We start from the raw sequence: 24,213 nt of genomic DNA on the forward strand, positions 1-24,213 counted from the left end.
CGTAATGTATAATATAGTATTTTTTCTTTCAGTTTATAAATTATTATTATTATTTTAACGACAAAATAACATTATGTATATATATAATATATAGCTTTGCGTACAATAAAATGTAACTTACACATAACATAGCTAAACGATTATTATAACCAATGATATTATATGCCTAAGTGTCTTGTTGTGATTATATTTTCTGATAAAATTTCTTTAATAATAAAACAAAAAAATAAAAAATAAAAATTTGTGGACGGCCAGCAAAACACAATCCAAATCTAGGCCGTTATACCAATATATATATATATATATAATTAATATAATATAATATAGTTGAATGCATATTACGTTAAAATACTGTTTTAGCCTTGTAGGCTTACAAAATGATTATGTTTCATGATTTTACACACGCGTACGAGTGCAGGTTTCTCTGTAGATTAAAATATAATAATATATTATTAGTGTTATTACAGAGAGATCATATTTATAATAATATGCTAGAATAATACATATTTTTTTTCGTTTGATTTTTTTTTTTTTTAAGAAAATTGGTCATAATTTTTGTTTACATATATTAATAATGTTATTATTTGTGTTCGCATATGGAATAGAAGTGTATAGGGATGAAGATGAGTAGTTGAATGGTTGAATGGTTGTATACAAAACATAATTTAGTTGTGGCACGAATATGAAGAGGGTATATAGTTTTCTATACATCGATTGAATAAATAATAACTACACATACACGCACACACATCATATATGCCGCACAAACAAGCATAACGAGCAGGCAACACAGTGAATTATTATTAATATATTTTCATGGTATCGTGGACGTATTAATATCTGTATTATACAAAGTAGAACGAGAGAGACGGATAGTGTATAATTTAGCAAAAACGGTGGTAGTTTGCTGACAGAAAGGGGAGGGGGGGTGAGCTAGTTTCCTTGGTCGCAAGGAAATTATTTCAGGAGGGTGTCGAGGATATAGAATTGTGGTTCTGTTTATGTGTTTTTATATAATATGTGTGTGTGTATGTGTGTGTGTGTGAGTATAAATTTGAGTTGTAAAAGTGAATGTGTATAATTCGGCGTCGCGGATTGTTTCAACGTTGACCGATCACCAATAGCGGTCGGTTCTGCGAGTTGGAATGTCGACGACCGCAAGGTCGGTCATCGTCGTATCTCTCGTAGTCCGAGGGCAAAGCTGTAGGGAAAAACACGATCGTGATTATATTAATATTATAATATGCATGTTATGAATTATAATTTATTGCAGTATAGTTGTGGTGTTGATGAATTGTAACGTTATACACACATATCATATTACCTATTTTATAGTATACAAGTATTGAATAACAGTTGGGCTTTGACGAGGTGTTAGGTCATGATGATACTAATTGATTTCCTTGTGGCTAAACCGAAGGTTAGGTTTATATACTCGTATAAATATATTATAATAACTCAAATCATTTTGAATAGTCTTAGAGACGTAATATTTAAATAAGTAAACATGATTATCTATTTTAAAATATGTATATTAACCCGAGGTTATCTATAAATATAAATATATAACTATTAGTCAATTTTTAGTTTCTTTATAAAGGATTGTTGTTCCTTTTTCCTCATTAGTAAATAACATATTTGTATTTGTTGCCGATGATGTCTGGTTCTCTATATTGAGTCTAAAACACGACTTGTATACATATCCTGTTCTGTCATAATACTCAATAGTATCAACAAATTATTATTTTCCAAACGACTAATATTAATGATGATGCACAAACATGTCATATATGTGTAATACCATTATAATATACTATTGTGTAGTATATAAACTATTTACAAACATACACACATATAGTGTCTGAAGGTAATGGACTAAATACGTCAGAAGTTATATAATTTGTGTGTACAACTAGTAATGGTGATTCACCTAGCTAACCTAACCTAAGCCACCAACATTTTATTATTTTAATTTTGCTATTGTTCAACTATAATATTTTAAGCAAGTAAACTTACATAAAAATTCTATACATTTACGTTTAAATAAATTTATAGTATTAAAGGATAAAATAAACTGAGCATCCTTGATGAATCATTTCATACAACGCGTTAACGTAAAATATAATATTATGTATTATATGTACTTACATGGGCTCAAGAAAGGTCGTCGAGACATAGAAAAGCGATGCGTCACGTATCGCTCACCCAATTGTCACACCTCTTGCAGAAACTTCACCGGGCACATTCCCTGTTTGTTCTCTGCGTTCCGGATCATTACCGAGCCGTCTGGTCCTTCGCCAATTTGGATAACGATCTATACGTAAATTAACACATGCAATTCGTCAAGTACTTTAATCATAGCTAGTTGTGGTACGCGAGGTGAATATTTTAAGTAGGCATGCGAAGTATTGGTATATAATAATACGACATAAATATTATGACGGAAGATCACGCGATTATCAGAAACATTAAAAAAAATTCACGTTTTTATACAAAAAAATATTATTTATATTTCATCACACTATTATGTAGAATACGAGCATAATATGACTGTATTAGATGTTTTTAAATTGTTTTAGAATGAATAAAATATTAATTTAAAATAAAAGAGTAGTGCACCAAAAGTTTCTTTATTGTTACTTTTCTGATTGAATATTCAGTATTTTTTTTATGTTTCTCCTATTTAAGTTTAAATTTTTATAATATATTAATGTTAATGTACAGTTAAGATAAACTGACAAAAATATTGTAAGATTTGATAAATATGTACAGTAAACTTGTTTGGAACTAAATCGATGTTGATATAATTTATTCGTTATTTTATAATTTAAGCTGTTAACTAGAAAATTATATTCTTTGAATTTTAGTATATTACTCTCGCCAATTTATTGTATATAAAATAGTTTTAGAGAAATTTACCTTATTTTTACTAGAATAGTTATTTTCTATTGTTTTATATTTTTAACGAGTCTTAAATAAACAATATGGTACCTAATCTAATTGAGCTCTGATCATTAAATAATCGGTTAAATGCAATTGGTAGTGAATATAATAATTGTTGATTTAAAATTCACTATAATAAATTAAAATAAAATACGATAAATTGTTTTAGTTAATATGTTGATGAGATCGAATCAATCTGACAGTTTTCTAACAGTTTAACACGGCGCAGTGTATAGGCAATACACCTATCGTTCTGCGTAGAACAACTTTCATTATTTAAGTATATAAAAATAATAATAAAATTTAAAACATTCAACTATCAATGAATTTTACCTATATACAGTACGACTAAATTAAAACAATGATCAGTTTGGGGTAATAAACTAGTTTTGTCCGATGTTAACTGGTCATTGTTTTAACTTAGTTACACTATAACAATGCTTCTGTAACAATACTACGTTAATATTATACATTTTTGTTTTTACATGGCTGTTTCTTTAGTAATTTATTACCACTTTAAACGACTAAAATAATAAAAAAAAAAAAAATACTAACACCAAGAGATGTAAAATCTGCTGGACCATTATTATTAATAGGTTTCATTATTTCACTTACTTATTTTCGCTTATTTTACTATTTTCACTTGCAGAGTCTGGGCAATCCCTAAATTTTAGTAATTTAAGTTGTGCGATATGCGTGCATAGTAATATATGCATAATAATGTTAACTGTCTTGTTGGAATTGATTTTAAATGTTTTTGGTTACTATTTTCGACTTATTCGTTTGCGTTATAAAAGTATTTATGTATAATGGATAAAAGGTAAATTACTGTTTAATATCGTACTTGATTGCGATGTTATTAAGTATAAAATATATTAACAATGTTATAAGCAAAATAAAATAGAATAAATAATGACGATTGATTGTACGAATATTGACGGAATAAAGATTTCACAATCAAAAATATAATTAAATCTAAGTCATTTGATGTTAAGTGTTATGGGATGATGGCTAGCTTAAAATTTAATTTTTACTGAAATAAAATAATGACCATCCCTTGATCTATTGGCTTATAATATATTGTAATATAAACATTTATTCATTAAACCTTATATTTCATTTTTTTTTTTTAAATTCGAAAGGTTTTAATTTTATTAATGTGCTATTCTATGCTTTAATTAATAACAAATATTTAATTTTTTACCAAAAAAAAAAAAAAAATTAAGTACGGTCGTGTTATTATAATTTTTGAAAAATAATTTTTATCAGTAAAAATGAAACATAAATACAATTTTAATATCTATTGGAACGTTAGAATGGTTTAACATGTGAAAACGTAATAACAGTATACACATGGCGTCTGATAACGGTTATCATAACATAAATGCACGTTTCATTTTAAGTTTTAATGTGCGAAATAAGATTTGATATTATTTATTATTTATTGATCATAGGACGTTGTCTGAAAAATAATAAGTTATTGAGAGACAACGGTAATGATTTATTACCAGCATAACATTTTCATTTTTTATTATAAAATGTGTACAGTTCTCGATTACACTATTTAATTAATTGATAATTATTTATTATTATATCATTTTATTTGTGAATTAAAGATCTATATTTAAATTAAAAATAATAATAATAAATTTATAATTGGAGAAGATGAATAAATAAATTAAAAAAAAATTAAACTGTATTAACTACGATAATGAATATGATTTAAAATAGACTAACCTAAAAAAATTATTATACAAAACGAACATACCTTTTATTATATGATAAAAACAATAAATTTTATCACAAACGATGATTACGCCCATGGACATAACAATACAGATAAACGAAATAATAATAAACAAGTAAACAGTGAAATAGAGCATAGAAAAACCAACTTATTAATAACATAATTATTTAAATAAATAAATTTAAAAAAAAAAAACAGATAATAATGTAATAAGTAATAAAAGACATAGACCGTTATGTTGTAATAAAGAATTATGAAAGAAATCGAAATTATTTGTATTAATTTTGTTACATAAATTCAGCATGCGATTTAATAAAAAATTTCCATTATAGTTATGTGTATGAGTAAATGTATAAAACATATAATATGAATGAAGAGCTATTTGATGACATTAATGGGAATTAAATTTAAAATTTTTGAACAATCATTTTTATAATTAAATAATTTATAAATCAAGTTTTACTTCAAAACATTTTTTTCTACTTAAAAGATTGTGCATATTTAGGTTACTAAGAAATTCATCAGTTTTAATTATATTAGTATTAATTTTATAAGAAATTTAATTTAAAAAATGATATCGTATGGATTCAATTTTTCTGATATCACGTGATATATATAAATACTAAATAATAGAATCATATTATAACTTATAAGATAAACTATACAAGAGCAATATATAAAGTTTTAAGCATTTATTACTTTGATATTGTCACAAATTTTTCTCTTAAAAATTCTAATGTACTTGATGCTTTTTTACATATATATATGTGATATGGTATAAATGGAAAAACAGAAAAAAATCTAAATCTTTTACGTGGTTTGTTGTAGTAAGGTTACATTTATTAATTACATATTGGTGTGAATATAATATTTAGTTCTTATAAAATTTATCTGTAAGCATTTACTCTCATTTACCTGCAATCCATTTTTAATTAATCATAAATATAATTTATCTAAATTAGATTGTAATTTGTGATAATCATTAAGATATTGAATTTGGGCGTATAATGAATATTTACAGTACTTATATACGTTACCAAGATAATTTAGAAATAATATGAATAAGAAAGATGACAAATGTCCATCTTATGGAATTCCAGAAGATACATAAATAGTAGATGTTGATTTTTTTATTTTAACTATTTGTTTTTTATCCGTAAGATACGAAAAAAAAAAATCAGTTTTTCATATGATTTCCCTGTCCCTATAGTACTCAATTTACTAATTTATACAAAATGATCAAAACTAACAAAAGTTTTTTTAAATTCAGTTTATGTATAGAGCATTAACATGATCATCTTTAGAGATTACGTCCATTAAACCTGTACAGTAAAATAATAAATTTGTAACAATAGATTTAAACAGTCTGAATTCATGTTGATTATTTAGAAGTATTTGACTTAGTAAATATGAAAGTTTTAATTTTAATAATTTTTGAAATAATTTAGGAAATACGCTTAATCTTGATATCAGTCTCTTATTACGTATTTTAAATTTCAATCTTTATTTAAAAACTGAGAGTACATAACTAGTTTTTCAAGTAGTAAAAAAAGTACCTGAAGATAAGGATAAGGAAAATAGAAAATTAATTTGATTTGTGTGGGAGTAATAAAAATTCCTAAAAAAAATGTCAGAAACTAGGTTAGGATTAGTCGTCGTATTTAAATGTGGTTTTAATAGACTATCAAAGACTTCAGACTTAGTAAAGAAACACTTATTTATATCAGTAGTTCTCAAACTCTTTTATCTTATGCCCCATTTGTAAATTTTCAAAAACTTCACCCCTCCCTATAAATTGAAAAAAATATCACCCTTTTTATTTACGACAATAATTATAAAATATGAATAATAAAAAATTGTTTTATATGAGTACACCTCCCCAGTAATATTTACATGTCCCCCCAGATTGGCAAACACTGACTTAGATCAATATTTTCTAACACCATACTACATACTTTTTAATAAAACGTTTGTAATATTGCTTAAGGGTGAATAAACTGATTTAAAATATTGACCAAACATATTTAAATTTCAATATATAACTTCAATCAAAAAAAACAAAAAAAAAAAATTGTTACTCTTATAATATATAGCTGAGTTTGGAGTAAAGAACTAGACTTGTTGAACATATAAAAATAAGTAAAACGATTTAAATTTTGTAATTTTATGAATTTTTCTTAAGTAGCATTTTCCCAAATGTTCTGATACAATTTTTGAAAGATGATAAGTATACTTGTAAAGAAAACATTAGTTTTAACTTATCCGTAGTTATGTATTCAGTTTTCACACTAACAAAAAATAATTGATATAATGTTTAATTTCTGAAAATGAATGTGTAGTTCTAAGAAGTATCTAGATACCTCTAGATACTTATTGTATTAAATGATTGATGGTTTTATTTTTATTAAACTATAATATCATTTTTATCAATATTAACTAGTCGTAAAATCCTATGTTATAAAATCTTTTTTTTTATGGCTGGCATTTCATTTTTGGAGATTTATCAAGTATTTTTCTCTTTCTTATCATTTTTTGGACAACTGCTAATCTTTCATTTTTAATTACTGTTAAATAATATAATAGGCATAATTTGAAATATTTTTAAAATATTTTTTCACTGTATTAATATCGAATATCAAGTATATATCTTGCATATAACCAATTTTCATTAAACGAGGAAAATTGTAGTTTATTTTAAAATAAATAATCTTATGTTTTTTTTATTGATATTTGTGAAGAATTTCAAATTTTTTTTATAGTTGGCTTTTCAAATAGACACTTTGCACTCATTCCTTGCAATTCTTAACATTAATTATTTTCATTCGCATTTTATGATCACACGCATGTTAGTCATATCGTGTACAAAAATCCAAGATGTGCGTGTGATTTACAATCATCATAGGATAATATATATATATTATATGCTTTTTTTTTAATAATTTTCATGAAATTAAAAATTAAAACATATGATATATTATCTAATCGAATTTGGGAAATATGTTTGTCATAAATTTTCATATTTGGTTACCGTTATAACTACCAGTTGTTTTATCTGCGTTATGTTAATTATTTTTATTATTATTTTTAAAATAACATCAAGGAAATCTGTAAGATATAATTACATACATTTTCAAAGGAATAAAAACACAAAATTTACCACGTACATACAAAACGTATATTTGTAATACATAGCGAGTTATATACATAAAAATGGTTTTCGTAATATGCGTTCCCGCTACGCACCAATCTCATTTATATGAGGAAAAACGAGTTATATTATAATCACAGAACGGTACGAGATCGATAAAACCTAACCGCGAGACAATGCAGCCGCAGGAGTTGGTTAGTAGCGTATTTTCCTGGTATATACGTAAACAAGTGCCACGCCTAACAATATTATTACCTATAATATAAATGGAAAATTCAAGGTTGCGTTAAACTGAGAAAAAACATTTCAAGAATAAAATATTTAAGGTTCTAATATACGAATTGTTTCGTTTTCAGGTGATTATTAAATTTAAATGAAACGCGCAACACGTTTTTTAATTGAAATATTTGTAAGTTATGTATTTAAATCATATATTCTGTCTAATGATTTATATGGTCCTAGTTTTTATTCACAGGTTAATATGTAAATTTTGTAAAATTTATGATTCAACTGAAAATTGTTTATTATTTATATATTTATAGAAGAAAAAATTGTAAATTTTTTACTCGAGTGTAAATATGAAAACAACGAGCAAAGAAGAGTATAATATTATATACATTATACATTACGTATTTATAATTTATCACTAAGTAAATGGTTAATGGGTATATGATTAAATAGAACTAAAACTACAAAACTGCTTATCAAAGACGAAGTACAGTTATATGCATTCGTATTTAATTTGTATAGTTAAATTGATAAGTATTATAATATTAAACATTTTATTATTTTAAAACAACAAACATTTTATACATGAAAGTTAATTAATTATTAATTATTTCCGAGAAATTGTGTTGAAATCTGTTTAAACTTTACTAAAAATATCCACATTACATTTTTTTATACTAATATGTCTTATGTCTGGGGGTAAAAAAAGAAATGTGTTAAATTTTATGATTTTTTTAGCTACGTAATATTTTGGGATGCGATAACTAATATAATGACATGTTTTTTAAATACACACAAAAAAATTTCATGTTCAATATTTATAAACACAAAAGTCAAAAATATATTTTGTACTTTTCCTATCATAAACCATTACTTACAGTTACTTGTTGATATAAATAAATAAACCTAAACATTGGAACACAAGATCAGTAATATGTTCTATAGCTTGTCATAAGACATATTAATGATCTCATTTTTTTTTTCCAAAAAAGAGAAACTAAAGACTATATTATAATTCAATAACTTCTTCTGTTTTCACTACTTAATTTAATAAAAATGCGATATGGAATTTGGAAATTGAAAACAATAAAATTTTGTAACAATGGCAACAAATCATCATTTGGATGGACGGATCCAACTACAACTAACAAATAAAGAATATTGTACACTAATTAGAGTTAGTATACTGTAAGGTATATACGTATATATATATATATGTTTATTGCGTATAAATAGATAATTTAAAGACTAAAAACAGTGATAATAAAAATTTCGTCATAATAAAAGTTATAGTTTATTAATATTTTTAACAATGTACAGGGAAAAATACAATAGCATATGAATGACCTAATAAAATGAAGAGATGCAGTAAAATAATTTATGATGAATTCATTGTAATTTGATTATTATTATTATTAAAAAAAAAATTGTATTGAAGAATAAATTATCAATAAATATAAGAATAATAAATACGGGTTTTGACAAGAAAAGGTGACTAGGAAAAAAACACGGATTTACCTATCTCATAAAAAAATATTGTTTAATAATATGTATCTACATAATATTATAGCTAGATTGTAGTTTTTTTTACAGTCTAATTTGAATAAATAGGTACTGCTTTATTTACAAACAGGAAATTACTATAAACCACGGTTATTAATTACTTAAATTAAAAATTTTTTTTAAGAATGGTGTGTTTTTTACTACAGCTAAACGCTGTTAAATAATTGGATTTTATTTTTTTGTTTTAAGTATTGAAATTCAAGACTAGAATTTTAGTCTCAGGCCAAATAATATAATAAAATTAAATCATGTTACTGAATAAATGAAATAATTTTTATTTTTACAATTTAAATAATATGTTAAAATAAATGTCTGCAGGAAAAAACGTTGTTATTATGTATAATTAATTGGTATTTACTTGATAATAAAGATATTGGATTTGATTTAAATTTTTACTTAATAATAATTTGAAATGGGCTGGTCATAACATTTTATTTGGTCGAAATCAAGCAATTAGATAAACAAAATTGACTCAATAATATATAATAATATAATATAACCTAACGATTTGATATCCTTTCCAAAATAATTTTTAATAATATTTTTTTTTATTTACTTGTGGAAATTATTAATGTATTGTTATTATAAACTACAGAAAATATTTAAATCTATATTTAATTTTAAGCAAATAAGTAAGAAATTTATTGGTTTAGGGTTAAAATGTTTTTTTTTTTTAATGTTTAATTATTTATTTATTATTTTAACGCCGAACGACAGTTGTATATATAAACACAAATTAAATGAACATGTACTAGTTAGTAGTAAATTAAAATGAAGTATATGTAATACAAAGTATACCATGAATAAATAAATAACTTAAATTTAATATTAGTCGATTAAGATCAAGAATCTTAGGGAGCATTATTAAGGAAACGTAGCATTCAGTGTAAAGAATGGTTAAAACCATAAGAAGTTTAGTGTGGAGTACAGAAAAGAGTAGGATCCTAATACTATGAGAAGGGATACGTAGTTTTATATCAGATAAAATTTCAGGAACATTGAAGGAACTCTTTAGCACAGATAAAATGGATTTGTATTCAGCATCAGAACAACAGATTGAGAGTTAATGTTTGAACAAACTAGAGATTCAAAAAGTTTAGCGGTACGAGTTATGATTAAAATGGACTTAGACTTTTTAATATTAAATGAGTCACCAGATTTATCGATAGGTGTGGTTGAGAACATTCTCAAAATAAGAAGAAAAGCGCTTTCTATCAAAAAGCGTCTAAAAATTAAGTATTTAGAAAATGTAATTGTGTGACGTCAGTTATACAAGTAAAGAGTAGATATACTATTTGATCCATTTGAAAAATTATGTATCGATAAATTTAGAGTAGATAGAACATCATTAGATGAAAAAGTTATTTCAGGAAGGCAAATAATAAGGTTACTGGCTGAGAGGATGAGATGATAAAAAAATAGGTTAATTAAAAGTCGAAGAAAAATACGTATTGAATAAGTTGGCTGAAAAAATGGTGGAATTTGAGTGTACATTATCAAGATAGACAGAAGACAGTATTGCTAGATTTAAGCTAAGACTACTGACATAGCTTCAAAAATGAGCAGGTAGAAAAGACAGTTATTTCACAGTCATATTGATAAAATTAGCATAGTTAACAATGGAAAGTATTTTACATTTCGCACAAAGTTGGTAAAATGTATAATAGTCTGAAGAGTATCAAAAACGTTTGTAAATCATATGGACTTATATTTTCTAAATACCAATAATTTAAGTTATTGGGAGACCCACGAAGAAGACCATTATTGAATACTTAAGCTTCATCATTAGTATTTTAAAGGGAAAAAGTGAATACCCAGTCAAATGAACATACAGATTGAAACATCGCAGCATATTCACCAGATTTAAATTTGAAGTAGGGGTGCGCAATTTTAAGTTCGAAAAACAATTGATAAAAGATGATGACAGAAGTTGAGGCTAACAAGAGGATAAAATAGTATTACTAACAGTAACTTCATTAGAGTTAGAGATATTAAGATCTAAAAAAATATCATGTAAATTTGGTTAAGTATTGTGTTAATAAAAGTTAAAGAAAGAAAAGGCATCAGTAATATAAGTAGAGGTATTAGAAAAGTTACTATGTGTAGATAAACTAAGATTTTCGTTTGACCAGGTAATATATAGTAAATTAAAATTAGTACATAGAGGAAATAGAGGAAGGATTTGTAGACAAAATGAAATGCGTGGCCTGGTGCACGGTGGTTGGTTTCGGTCACTAATGTGTTCTGAGGTCAAGCATCGGCCGACGTCGTTAGCTCTTGGATGGGTGACCACTCGAGTTCATACTGACAAATTCATGGCACACACACATACACCCACGTGTTCCAACCCTACTAACCAAACCTTACACAAAATACCTACTGTTCCTATGCACAGCTAATGGTCTTAGTTACCGGGCTTAAATAAGATCAATGAAAAAAAAAAAAAAAAATGAAATGAAATGCTTCAAAAAATTGTGTGAGTTTTTATTACAGGTAGTGCTGTATTAGTAAATAGGTAAATCGCACTTAATAGTAGCAAAAAATAATCATATGTCAAAGTTGTTAATATAAGTTCAACATCGACTATAAGGGAGATTTGAATTTGTCTTATTGAAATGAGAACCCCACTGTTCCTTTAATGTGGACTATTATGAGAGTTTTTATCAAGTTCGAATATGTGATAACTATCAAGACCAAGTTTAAGACTAAGAATATCAGAGGATAGCCACGTTTCAGTAAGAATGATAATGTTGTATGAGCGAAATAAAGGGAAAGAGATTCTAAGGTTAATAAACTTAGTCTTAAGATTGTTTATGTTTAAATTTACGTTATGAAAGTTACGATTGACATTAAGTTTTACGGGAAAGGTTATTTGTTCAACAAAAATAGTTGAGTGATTATTATCAATAAATTCAAAGAAATAATTAAGGCTAAAAATAGAAAGTTTACATAAATGGCAGGGTTGAGATGTATTGATAGAGGTATATTGCAATTCATCAACGATAAATGGACCTTTTGACTAAATTAGTGACTTTTAAAGATCGTGGACTACCGTCACTAGTTTGGCTTTATCAAGTAGTTAAAGGTTAGGAAGCAAGGATATTTCTAATAAATAAGTAACATCTGATAAGAGTTTAAGGTCATCTGTCATCCTATCAACAGGTGAAGAGATAGTATAGATTTAAAAAGTCCAGAGTAAAAGCAATAAATTAACATTTTTCCCGTTCAGAATGTTTTTGTAATAACTATAATAACAAATTCGTGGTAGGAGTAGACATTATTTCTTCATAGACTCAAAGGTAAGGACTTAATTTTTTAGCGTTGTAAAATCATGTCGAAAAGAGACGTTTTCAGTTTTTAGTTACACAATCTGGGACAACAATGAATCAACGTTTGTCCTAAATTTATTAAATCTTGAGTTTAGAGATTAATTTCGTGATTTCTAGAGAGGTAAAGTCTTATTTAAAGGTTTTGAAGTCTTGTGATAATTGAAAGGCAAAAGCATTTGGTAAGTTTGTAGAATTAATAGATGAAGAAGAAAAATTTGAACGAGTTTTAATTTGGCTCAAAATTTTAGGTAAATATTAGCACTCGTTTTATGGTTATATCTTGTAGTATTATTTAATTAAATGACTATAACTTGAACATTTAATCACTTGATACAAAATATAAAAGTGGCTGAAGTAATAATAAGATTTTTGAGCATACAGTGTATACGAGCCTAATGATTCTAGATCAGTAATTAATGGACGGCAGAGATAAGTTAGCCGTTACCGATAAAAGTTTGATGCTACTCATTTTGTATGCTAGTGGTGTATTGTAGACGAAAATAACTAAACTAATCTTATGGGAAAATTTTTGACTCAACAACGATATTAGTCTACATTCGAACTTTTTATAAATCGTTCGAACAAATTAAAAATTCGGGAGCAATATTATCGATGTTTACTGTAATGGTACTGCAGTAACTATACGGTTTAATTTTAAAGTGACCATCACGATTAGAAGAATAGCTATCAGTTTTAGTAGTACTTAACCTAACCTACTTTATACAACATACTTTGTAAATTAATAATACATTTTTGGTTTTTTTTTTTCAATGATTTTCAGTATATTTGCAAACAAATTGTGAGATTTATGATTTATTTAAAAATTGAATGTTGATTAGTTTACGAAATAAGTGTTTGCCACACTTGAATTACGTTCATCATACACTTGTTGATAGGGATTTAAAAATTATTCTGTGTATTATTTGTTTTGTTTGTTTAATACTAGTCAAGTATTTGTTAAAAAAATGTTCGAAATTGATTATCACATTTTTCATTTTTCTCAAAAATTTCTAAGAATTTGGAAATAAACTTTAGTGAAATACAATTATTTGTTTTAATCGGTATGATTTATAGTTTAAGAATTCATACTATTGATAAATGACACGTTTTAAGATTATACTTTCATGAGGCGTAATTGGTGTTAATTATGTATTAGATGGTATACTATAATCAATTATGTATAAAAATAAACTGTATAAATAAGATAAAAAGAAATTTTAATTTCCAAATATATGAATATCAGGAGATGGAGTAAGTGTAAAGCAAATGTTTTATAATTTTGATAACTTAAATGTACGTAAATATATATCATGATATAATAATATATTATTCAGTTTGATGCAAAATAATGGGCCAAAAGGGAATGTGTTTGAAATAATGTTTTGAGTAGGCTAACAGAAATACAACCAAAGCAGTTTAAACGTATAATAATATTAAGCTCCTGCGAGATAATTATTTCGATAGTTATTGTGTAATGTGTAGCTATGGTATCCGTACAATACATTATACGTAGGATGATAATAATATATTATGCATCATTTAGTTTGTGGTATAGAAGTATAGTTTGGGCTCAAATGATAAACAGCGATAAGCGCCTAGAGTCGAATAAATAATCATTATTTTCATAAATTTTTATTTGGAATTTACACAAAACCACATAACATGTAAGTTAACGTTGAATTTCTTTAGTGCTATGTAGATACAATTTAAAAAACATAATTATTGAATTACAGCTTTAAAAATATTAAACGAGAATGCCTACAGTTGCCATAATTAATTTTTCTACGTTCCAGTTTATTAAGTTTGGTTAACTGATTAATATTGAAAACTTTATTTATTTCCTGTAATATTTTAGATAAATTAATTAATTATGAGCTAATGAGCAAAATTGGTAATAAAAAATAGTTTTTGATAAATAAAGAAGTAAAAACGTATTTATAATTTATGTTTACATATATTAATGTGTTGTGCGTTTCGATTGAAAACATTATAAATTCTATAACTATTGTACGCAATATTGTTTGTATACTATATAAAAACATTTTCGTTGTGGTAAAGGGGTATAAGGAGAGAGAACAAGACAAACTTAATTATTTAACAAGAATACAACTTGCACATTAATCAATAGCATGGCAGCAAAACAATGATGATAAGCTGAATGGAAAAAAAAATTAAATGGTCATAATGAATTATTATGATTAATTAAAAGGAAAATTAATCTTTGCGTAACATGAACCCAAATATAGTATAATTAATCAAATTAATCAATTTTAAAATATCGTCATTGTAAAAATAAGATTTCGATAATAATTATAAAAATACAAAAATGGTTGTGGTATAATAATAAAATATAATTAAATTTTTAAGGTTAAGACAGAAATGAGAACTTATAATTAATAAAATAAAACATCTTGTATAGACTTTGCAGGATGATTATAATAATAGGTAGTCAAATACTAAGGAATGTGAAGAAGGATATTGTTTCTGGAATAAATAGAGTTTAAATGACATCTTATGTTCTAATCAATCAGGCACATCTAAAAATCTGTTAAGAATAAAAAAAATTAAATTGTCCTTGGCGATAGATAAGAGAGTAATCTATTTTGTATAGGTACGCTAAAATCTTAAATGATCCTTGACTAAATAAGGATTCCAAATAACTGAATTAAACTTAAAAATAGACCGAACTAAGGCAAATTAAAGTATACGAAGACAATTAATGGAAGTTAAAATTTTAATGTTGCGTTAAATAAAATTTAAAACTTTGAATGTTTTATTAACGGTAATATTTATGTAATGATTAAGGTCAATGAGGGAGTAAGATTCAAGATTTTTGTCTAAAACTAAGCATTTCATTAAGATTATAATTGTTGAAGATAATTGAATATGAGGTTTTGTTAACCAAATGAGGTTATGACATAGAATTTGTCTAAACGAAGCTGGAGACCAAGACATTTTTCATAAGAAGTTAATATATGAACTTAGGATTGAAGTAAAATACAGCTGTTATTTACTTAAAGAATGTTTTATATCGTTAGAAAATTTAGTTTTAGTTATTAATTTATTAAATGAATTAACGATTAGTAAGAAAAATAAAGGAATAATATGAAATCCCCTGTAAAACACTATATGTGTAATTTGTTAGAGCTGAGATAGAGTTAAGACATATAAAAAACTCGACTAGGAGAGGGGAAAGCATCACAAATATAGTGTAGCTTAAACTTTTTAGTTAGAAGTCCATGATTTACTATTTAAAACCTTTTTTAAATCGGTTATTATCACGTTAATTTAATCTCTATACTCTAACACATCAGTTAGATAAAATGTGAAATCAACAATACTAGTAATAAATTGCAGATTTCCCGTCCCTTAGATTTTATTTCTCAACAACTTAAATTTATATAAAAATAACATTTTCAAAAAAGTTAGTATTTTTTAACATAATAAGTATCTTACGTTAAATGTACCACCTGGTATATTATCGATATCATTGGTATATTTATAACAATATGATAATTATATAACAATGGTTTTGGTACTTACCTGATCTCTCAGTAATGTTAGTGGATTATTGTCAACATCCAACACCTGTAAATTGATTGTAACTTGCCACGGCCTCTCTCCGGGCTGCACTTTAGTGACGTAATTGTATGGAAAGTAACCGACGCGACCGAAACATTTACCTTTCCACCAGGCCGGGTCTGATGTATCTATAACAGTTACCTTGTATCCTGCCCTAATATACGCATAACACGAGTTCGAATTAAAATAATAATTATTTTTTCAAATTATTAAGAAACAATTTATTTTGTAAATATTATACGCATGTTTCATCCACTTAAATACATATACATAAAATGTATGTATAAATAAGTTTATAAAAGAAAAATCCAAACTAAAAAAACAATTACGTATCTACTTATTTTGACTATCAGTTATATATTAATGAGCGATCTTTTAAAAAAGATACAGTTTATAAAAATACAACCTATCAAGCTACGTTGAAGCAATTTTTTTTTAATTACAATCAATTAAGTTACTTAGTGGTTCAATTTAATAATGAAAAATAATATGAAGAAATGGTTTTATTTTGATATATTCAATTTTTTTTAAAACTGTATGATCTGAAACACTGTATTATATCAACGTGGATGATGATTTGTTGAGTCGTTGATCATCGTTCTTTGATCGAAATTAGTTGCGTCATTATATACATATATATTATGTGTATTAATAATAACAAATGTCATATAGATACCTATTAATATCTATGTAAAATAATTTATAAAATTCGTTTTATTTAGTAAAATCTTCATCTAAGTACCTATTAAAGATAAAACGTGATGAAATATTGATTTTATGAATTAAGCACGAATGAGATGCATTTTGTTGTATGAACAATGTTATAGAAATGTTATAAGCACCCTTTTTCAGTAGCGAGAAATTTTAAATAATTTGAGTGAAATATTCTAATTAAACACGTGCTGCAAAATTTGCAGTTTGAAATTAGCTACCTATTATGTTTATGTACTCACTTCAAATCCAGTTCGTCTTCTCGACGAGCTTTGAAATTATACAGCACCACATAGAGATTATTCGGTAAAAGCCTGTGTGGTTTCTGAAAAAAGGACAAAAACAAATTTTAGGGTAGAGTGTGTATTGTTTTAATATACTGCTCACTCGCGATCTTACGTCTAATTTAAGGCACTACTTATTATATTTTATTATAATTTAATATAATATGCATGTGTATAATTATTATAATACTGTACTTGTGAATATCTCACCGGCGATGGGCACGGAGACGTACTTGCCGACGACAGTGATTTATCGTTATCGTCGGGTAACTCGACGGAGCTCATCCGTATGGTCCTGGTTGACAGTAAACGCCGGTTATGCACTGGGCTAGACGGAGCTGAAAAATGGGCGAAAAACCAATATAAGACGGGAGGTAACATCAAAAATTATAAAATATTTAATAAAACCACATTATCGTCATATGAAGAAGAATGCACGCGATACATATAAGGGGAAACGTTGGCGGTATACGAAAACAACGTCATTGTTGTGCAGGAACGACGGTGTAGGTAAACAAACAAGTAGGTATGTAATAAAATATAATATTGTATTCATCATTACAACACAGACGCATCATACTAGTTGCCTTCTGAGGTCGAGTATAGGTCGATATTATTTAAATTTTTTTTACGAATCGTCCTGAATACTTTATTATATATAGACAAAAATTTGCGCTCCTTATTTTTTACAACTAATACTTACTAATAATTGCGTTTTTCTTTTAGTTCTATCTTTATGTAAAAAATGTTTTTTTGCAATTTGATTCCATCGTATTGAATTATCATAGTATATAATATATGTATTTTAAAATAAATTAAAATTAAAAATGTATGTACCAATCAATTGAGCAATTGGTTAATTTTTTTTTTTGTTTTGAGTAAATTTAATATTATTATATTTAAAATTTTAACTCTGATTTTCAGCCAATATTCTACGAAAATATCGGAATTTTTATGAAATAAAAATATTGAAGGATGAATTCAAGCGATAGACGAAAATAAGTATTAATTCATTTTTATTTAAATTTATTCAATTGATAATAAGTTTTCATAATCGTGTTTTTATTTTATTCAAAAGTTAAGTACTTAACTCAAATTATATTGGAACACCTAAAATCGATAAGTAATCAATTATACTTAATGTATTTTAAATTTAGCACAATTGATCTTTTAAATTTGAAAACTACTAAATGCAACTGGTCAACGATCTTAAAAAATGTTAAGTGCAATAGGTATATGAAAAGGTAATTTTAAAAGCCATTGGTAAATGGGTGATAGTAAACTCTCCTAATTTTTTAATAACTTCGATTATACATTCTAATTGTATCATTATAATTTAATGCTTTCAACTAAATAAACAAAAACAATTTTTAAATTTAATTTTAAAAATAATTAGTTTCAGTATTGCTAATTCTCAGTATAATAATAACATTTAAAACAATTTGGAAGAATTTACATATTTTTTCAAGTAAATTTAATGATCTAGAAAAGTTTACTAGTTTAAAAAAATAGATAAGTTTATAACCGTTCTGGTCAACTCTTTTTAAATTGTGTCATCACCAAAAAAGGTTTATCCACCTTCCATAAGTAGTGAACAGTAGTAAGTGTATATCGATTCCGCTGAACTTTGATGTATATACTGATTCCGTTGGATTATGTATTACTAAACATTTAAAAACAATAATTGATATTTGTAAATTCATAATAAATTAATATTGTTGAATACTCAAACTGTAATATATATAATAATTTTAGCAAAGGTCACGTATCGTGTTGGATTTATCATAATCTGTGCATTTATAATATATACTTGGTGTTCAAAAACACTTAATTACTGTATTTATATTTTAATACCCACATAAAGCGATAACAGATAACACTAATGTACATTTATGTAAAACATTCAATAACCATATTAATTATATAATATTATTATTTATCAGTCTAATAACTGTTTTTAAAATTTTTGTAAACTCTGTAGGTATATAATATGCTTTATCAAAAAAATATTAATTAGACATATTATACATTGGTATTATTGAAAATTAAAGTACAAGTCTTATCAATCATATTTTTAAATTTTCCAACATATTCTCGTGTAAACACGCAATTCACCAAAACACATCATGATGTATTTTTATTTTCACATATATTGATTTTAAAAATATAAACTGATTCGTACATAATAATGAGAGAAAATACACAAATCAAAGTTAATAAAAACAAAAATTGTAAATTGAAAAAAAAATGTATAACAAACGATTTTGACACTTATTTAAATAAAAAAAATAATAGATTTAATTATATTAAACCGATATCAAATAAATATTTAAATTACAATTTAATTACATTTTTTAATAACTTTTACATTGTATGTTTTAGTATTTTTTTTTATAATTATATAATTTATATTTGGATTTTTTTGATGAGGACAGTATTATTCGACGATAATTTAATTAATAAAAAATAATAGTTATTTTAGTTGTATTATTTTGTTCTTATATGTATAATATAGTATCATAAGCCGATAAAATCAAAGTTTACAACTTTGTACAGCAGAATCAACATATTATACAAAATAATATGTCCTCAGTGGAATCGATAACTATTGAATTTGATATTAAAACGGTGGAATCGATAAAACCCAACAGTATCATATTACTGAAATCACCAACAAAACGATTCGTAATTTTTGAAAAATCTAAAATAGGAACTTATATGGATAATATCGATGTCTGATATTTGTAATATAAAAATGGGTGGGCAGTTATATTAATATTTATGACAGTTGATATACTCGTATTATTATGGCATGTGATATCATATGTATAAAAAAGAAAGTAGTAATACATTCCTTATATATTCTACGAACTGATCAAATTGCAGGACGACCACCCGTTTTATTTATGACTTCGTATGTGTTTTCTCTGTTTTACGAACGTAAAAATAACAATTTGTATTCAACAAAACCAATTTTAAATGTGTTAAATTTTAATATTAAAGTGAATTGACCTGTTATAAAATTAACTTTTTACAGAAATAACTATATTTTATAAATTATATCGTTCATTTTTAAGGGGCAACAATAAAAAATTATTTACATCAATTTATTTATGCACTTTTTTCATATAGGTTGAGAGGTAACTAGTATGATAAATATTACATATATGGTCCAATAATAATGCAGGAATCGAGGTGTGTTGTACGAGTAGATGACACTATAGCAGACGCGTGGAAACGACTAAAATAATATATTAATATAATGTTAAATATGAAAAAATAACTATTAGATTCGTTAGTAATAGTAGTAGTAGTAATAATAATAATAATAATAAAAAAAAATCAATAAAAATATTATAAATGATAGAAAAAAAAATCAATTAAAGATGTATACATTACATATAATATAATCAATGTTAGTGGGGTCGCATACATTTACAGTTCTCTCAGTCATCTGACGGCTGGAATAAAGTGTAAGAAAACCAAAAAAATAAAAAACATTGCAATGTGGTCTGAAAATATAAGTTCTCACACATGTTTCGCACGAGATGTGGAAAAGAGGGTAATGAAACTACCTATATTCGATATATCAACTTATATTTTCAGATAACTCTGCAACAGTGGCATCATTATACCACTGCAATATCACACACACACATACATATATATATATATAATATTATAATGTTACGTTTATTTATATAGCATATATATAATGATACTCAGCTAAACTACGTCCATTCAACATCATTTTACGTAAAAACTATCTCTCTTTCTCTGCAGTATTAAAAAAAAAAAATTAAATCCAAATACAATATCAAAGCGAAGCATATCATATTTAATACAACAATATATTGAATTTGCTTATCTATTTTTTTTTTCGAGCCTTATCAATTTAGCGATTTATTACACCCTATAGAGCCGCGATTTTTTGCCAAAAACATTATTACACATACAATGTCTATACCAAAATAATAATAAAAACAAAATAAAATACGATCTCCATACGCCACATATATATAATATAATATTATAGCTCGAAAGAGCAAAAAGCCATATTCCGTATAAGCATGCAGCGAGTAAAACCGCTATAGTATAATTGTCGCGTTGTTTCCTCCTATAGTTTTTTTTTAAATATCGCATTTTTATCTTCTCATACTTTCGTTTTTCATTATTTGAGTTTACTACGCATATTATGCTCTATCCATACACACCTGTACGGTAGAAACGACATGTGTGATCAACATTATTATTATCATCATTAATAATTGATTTAATGTTATCGACGTATACCTATAATATTATAGTACAGTAGAAAAACTAAACGCTGGCAAGACTAAAATATATATTATGTATATTTTTAAAGAATAATGCATGGTAATGGTAAAAAGAATACCAGACATATATCGATTAATATGCTATATTGTAGGTTAAGTTAATATGTTTAACTTAGTTAAGTTGAATTAAAATCGAAATATTTGAAATTTTTTACAACTTTAATTATCTAGCCATTACAGTAAATTATAAAGTTAAAATGTCTTATTTTTAAAAATGAAAAATGTTTTCCACTTCTTAAAAATAAATGAATATGATTCATTCCTCACTTTTATTCGCAGATTTTTTGTTTGGTTTAATATTAACAACGATATAACCACTAAACGTTTGGTATGACAAAAAACCACAGTATAATTTGTATGGAATAAATTTAAAAAAATAAAATCGGTAATGCGGGGAATTTAATCACGAATGCATATAGTAATTGGATTTTTTTTTTATCCATTAACCTAACTTCCACAATATTTTTAGCAGTCATTCGATGTTATCACAACCACGGGTTTTCTACTGTAATATATTATATATATAGCTATACGCATGGCAAGTATCGAAAAACGATTTTCATGAGTGTGCGTGCGTGAAAATAATTGCACAATAATTAGGTACACCTACCGTTAGAATGCAAAACAAAATAATTATACTCGTCTCCATTCACATCGGCTAATATTGTACAGTAAACACGCACAAAGTGCGTATAAAACTCGCCAACGACAGGAAAAATATGAAAAAAATAACGATGATCGATATATACATATATATAATATATATATATCATTAAAATATTGTTACCATGCAATAATATATATAATTTTATAAATTATAACTATATCATATATATTTATAATATCAATGCACATATAGTGTATAATGATATATAGTATACAAACACACTTTAAGTAAAATTATGTATACATATATGCACTGAGCAAACCGTCATCATCATTTTCATAATCATATATAAAATAAATTTATATAATCCTATCTACAGGCAAAATAAAATAAAAATGCTTGACGGTAGGTATATTAATAATGGGTATGATAAGTAGGTACGAATACTACGACGTTTGAAAAAACCTCGTCAACTGAAATTTCTTATTTAAATTATGAATTCCGTAGTTGTGTACGATGAGGTGGTATTCCCTGCATAGTTGTGATATTGTTATCGTGGCGAGTAACGCAGTTTAATCTATTATATTATATTATATTATTTATTTTTATAATATTGTAATTTTGAATGGTATTTTTGTTTTAGAATTTTAGTTTGCTAATGGGTTCGCGGCTGGAAGGATCGCAGCATACGTACATTGCAATCTAGATGAGGACGAAGGATTTGAGTAGCTTTCCATTTGTTGTTGTAGTCCAGTGCTGCTGCCACTACCACCACCACCACTGCCAGCGCCACTGCCGCCCATTCGTCGTCTTTGTGCTTGCTCTGCGGTATCTGACGAGTCCAGCGAAAAGCTCTTCATGCGTGAATTGAGTTTTGGTCGACGAGGGCTGTGTGGAGCTGTAAATGTCCACACACGGGTGGAGCACCCACGGTCAGAGAAAGCGGGTCTTGGGACGGGGACGAGTGGTTCAGTAGGTGAACGGCGGGGTGAGAGAATCACACTTATATTGCACACCTCCCACTTGATCGACCACACGCGTTTAGGATTTTGTTTCCGGAGCAGAACGATTTTTTTTCTAAAAACGTTGAAGTATATTGCGTGTATACTGTACATCGAGTATGGAACCAAAAATAAACATAATATTTTATTATAGTAATAACTCATGACTAATGAACATATTTTAATAATGTCCAAAGAATATTTAGTATAAATATTTGTCGTTACATTAGTTCTCCTTTCACTTGTATACTTAAAGTTAGAGGTTTACACTCTTGAACAGATAAGTATGACTCTGAAGAGTTGGTCCGATAATCGAAATCGACAGGTTAATGTTCTGCTTCGGAATGAGGAATAAAAAATAAGGGTTGTCAAAACAAGCGTATCATTAAAAAGATAAAACTAGTATTACGTTAGTCTAACGTATTTTTTAAGGCACAATATTGACTTTCGTGCTCAATAAGTCAATTGATTTTTTCACCTTGCCGTCCACTCACACACAAACTATTCAATAAAAAAAAATAAAATAAAGTGCGTCTAGACTACTAAGATAAAAACATGCGAAAAAATGTAATTCTAAGTTAGAAAAAATGAAAAATTGATCAAAGACTACGTAACATGCATACATTATTGTTGTCATCTGACCAACACACAGTCAGTCATTTATGTATATGATACCTTAATACCATGATATGATTAATACGGAGAAAAAAAACATTAAGCCTATTGTTAATTA

General features: G+C 26.1%; 1 protein-coding gene across 13 annotated transcripts in view; it reads right to left on the bottom strand.

Moving 5' to 3' along the window:
- Window positions 1-520: 520 nt before the first annotated feature.
- Window positions 521-24,213, bottom strand: part of LOC112596436 — a 285,374-nt gene continuing 261,681 nt past the window's right edge. For 8 of the 13 annotated variants that reach the window (XM_025342112.1, XM_025342124.1, XM_025342122.1 and 5 more), the window contains 6 exons: window positions 23,174-23,377; window positions 17,731-17,873; window positions 17,494-17,576; window positions 16,502-16,694; window positions 2,149-2,314; window positions 521-1,201 (listed from right to left, as the gene is read on the bottom strand). In XM_025342112.1, coding sequence (XP_025197897.1) covers window positions 2,213-2,314; window positions 16,502-16,694; window positions 17,494-17,576; window positions 17,731-17,873; window positions 23,174-23,377 — 725 coding nt within the window. In that variant the 3' untranslated portion in view covers window positions 521-1,201; window positions 2,149-2,212. The remainder of the gene's footprint in view (window positions 1,202-2,148; window positions 2,315-16,501; window positions 16,695-17,493; window positions 17,577-17,730; window positions 17,874-23,173; window positions 23,378-24,213) is intronic. The other 5 variants (XM_025342118.1, XM_025342115.1, XM_025342111.1 and 2 more) reach the window with 2 other exon arrangements.

This window comes from Melanaphis sacchari, unplaced genomic scaffold (assembly GCF_002803265.2).
Source record: "Melanaphis sacchari strain LSU unplaced genomic scaffold, SCAv2.0 Contig31_pilon_pilon, whole genome shotgun sequence".
Taxonomy (NCBI): domain Eukaryota; kingdom Metazoa; phylum Arthropoda; class Insecta; order Hemiptera; family Aphididae; genus Melanaphis; species Melanaphis sacchari.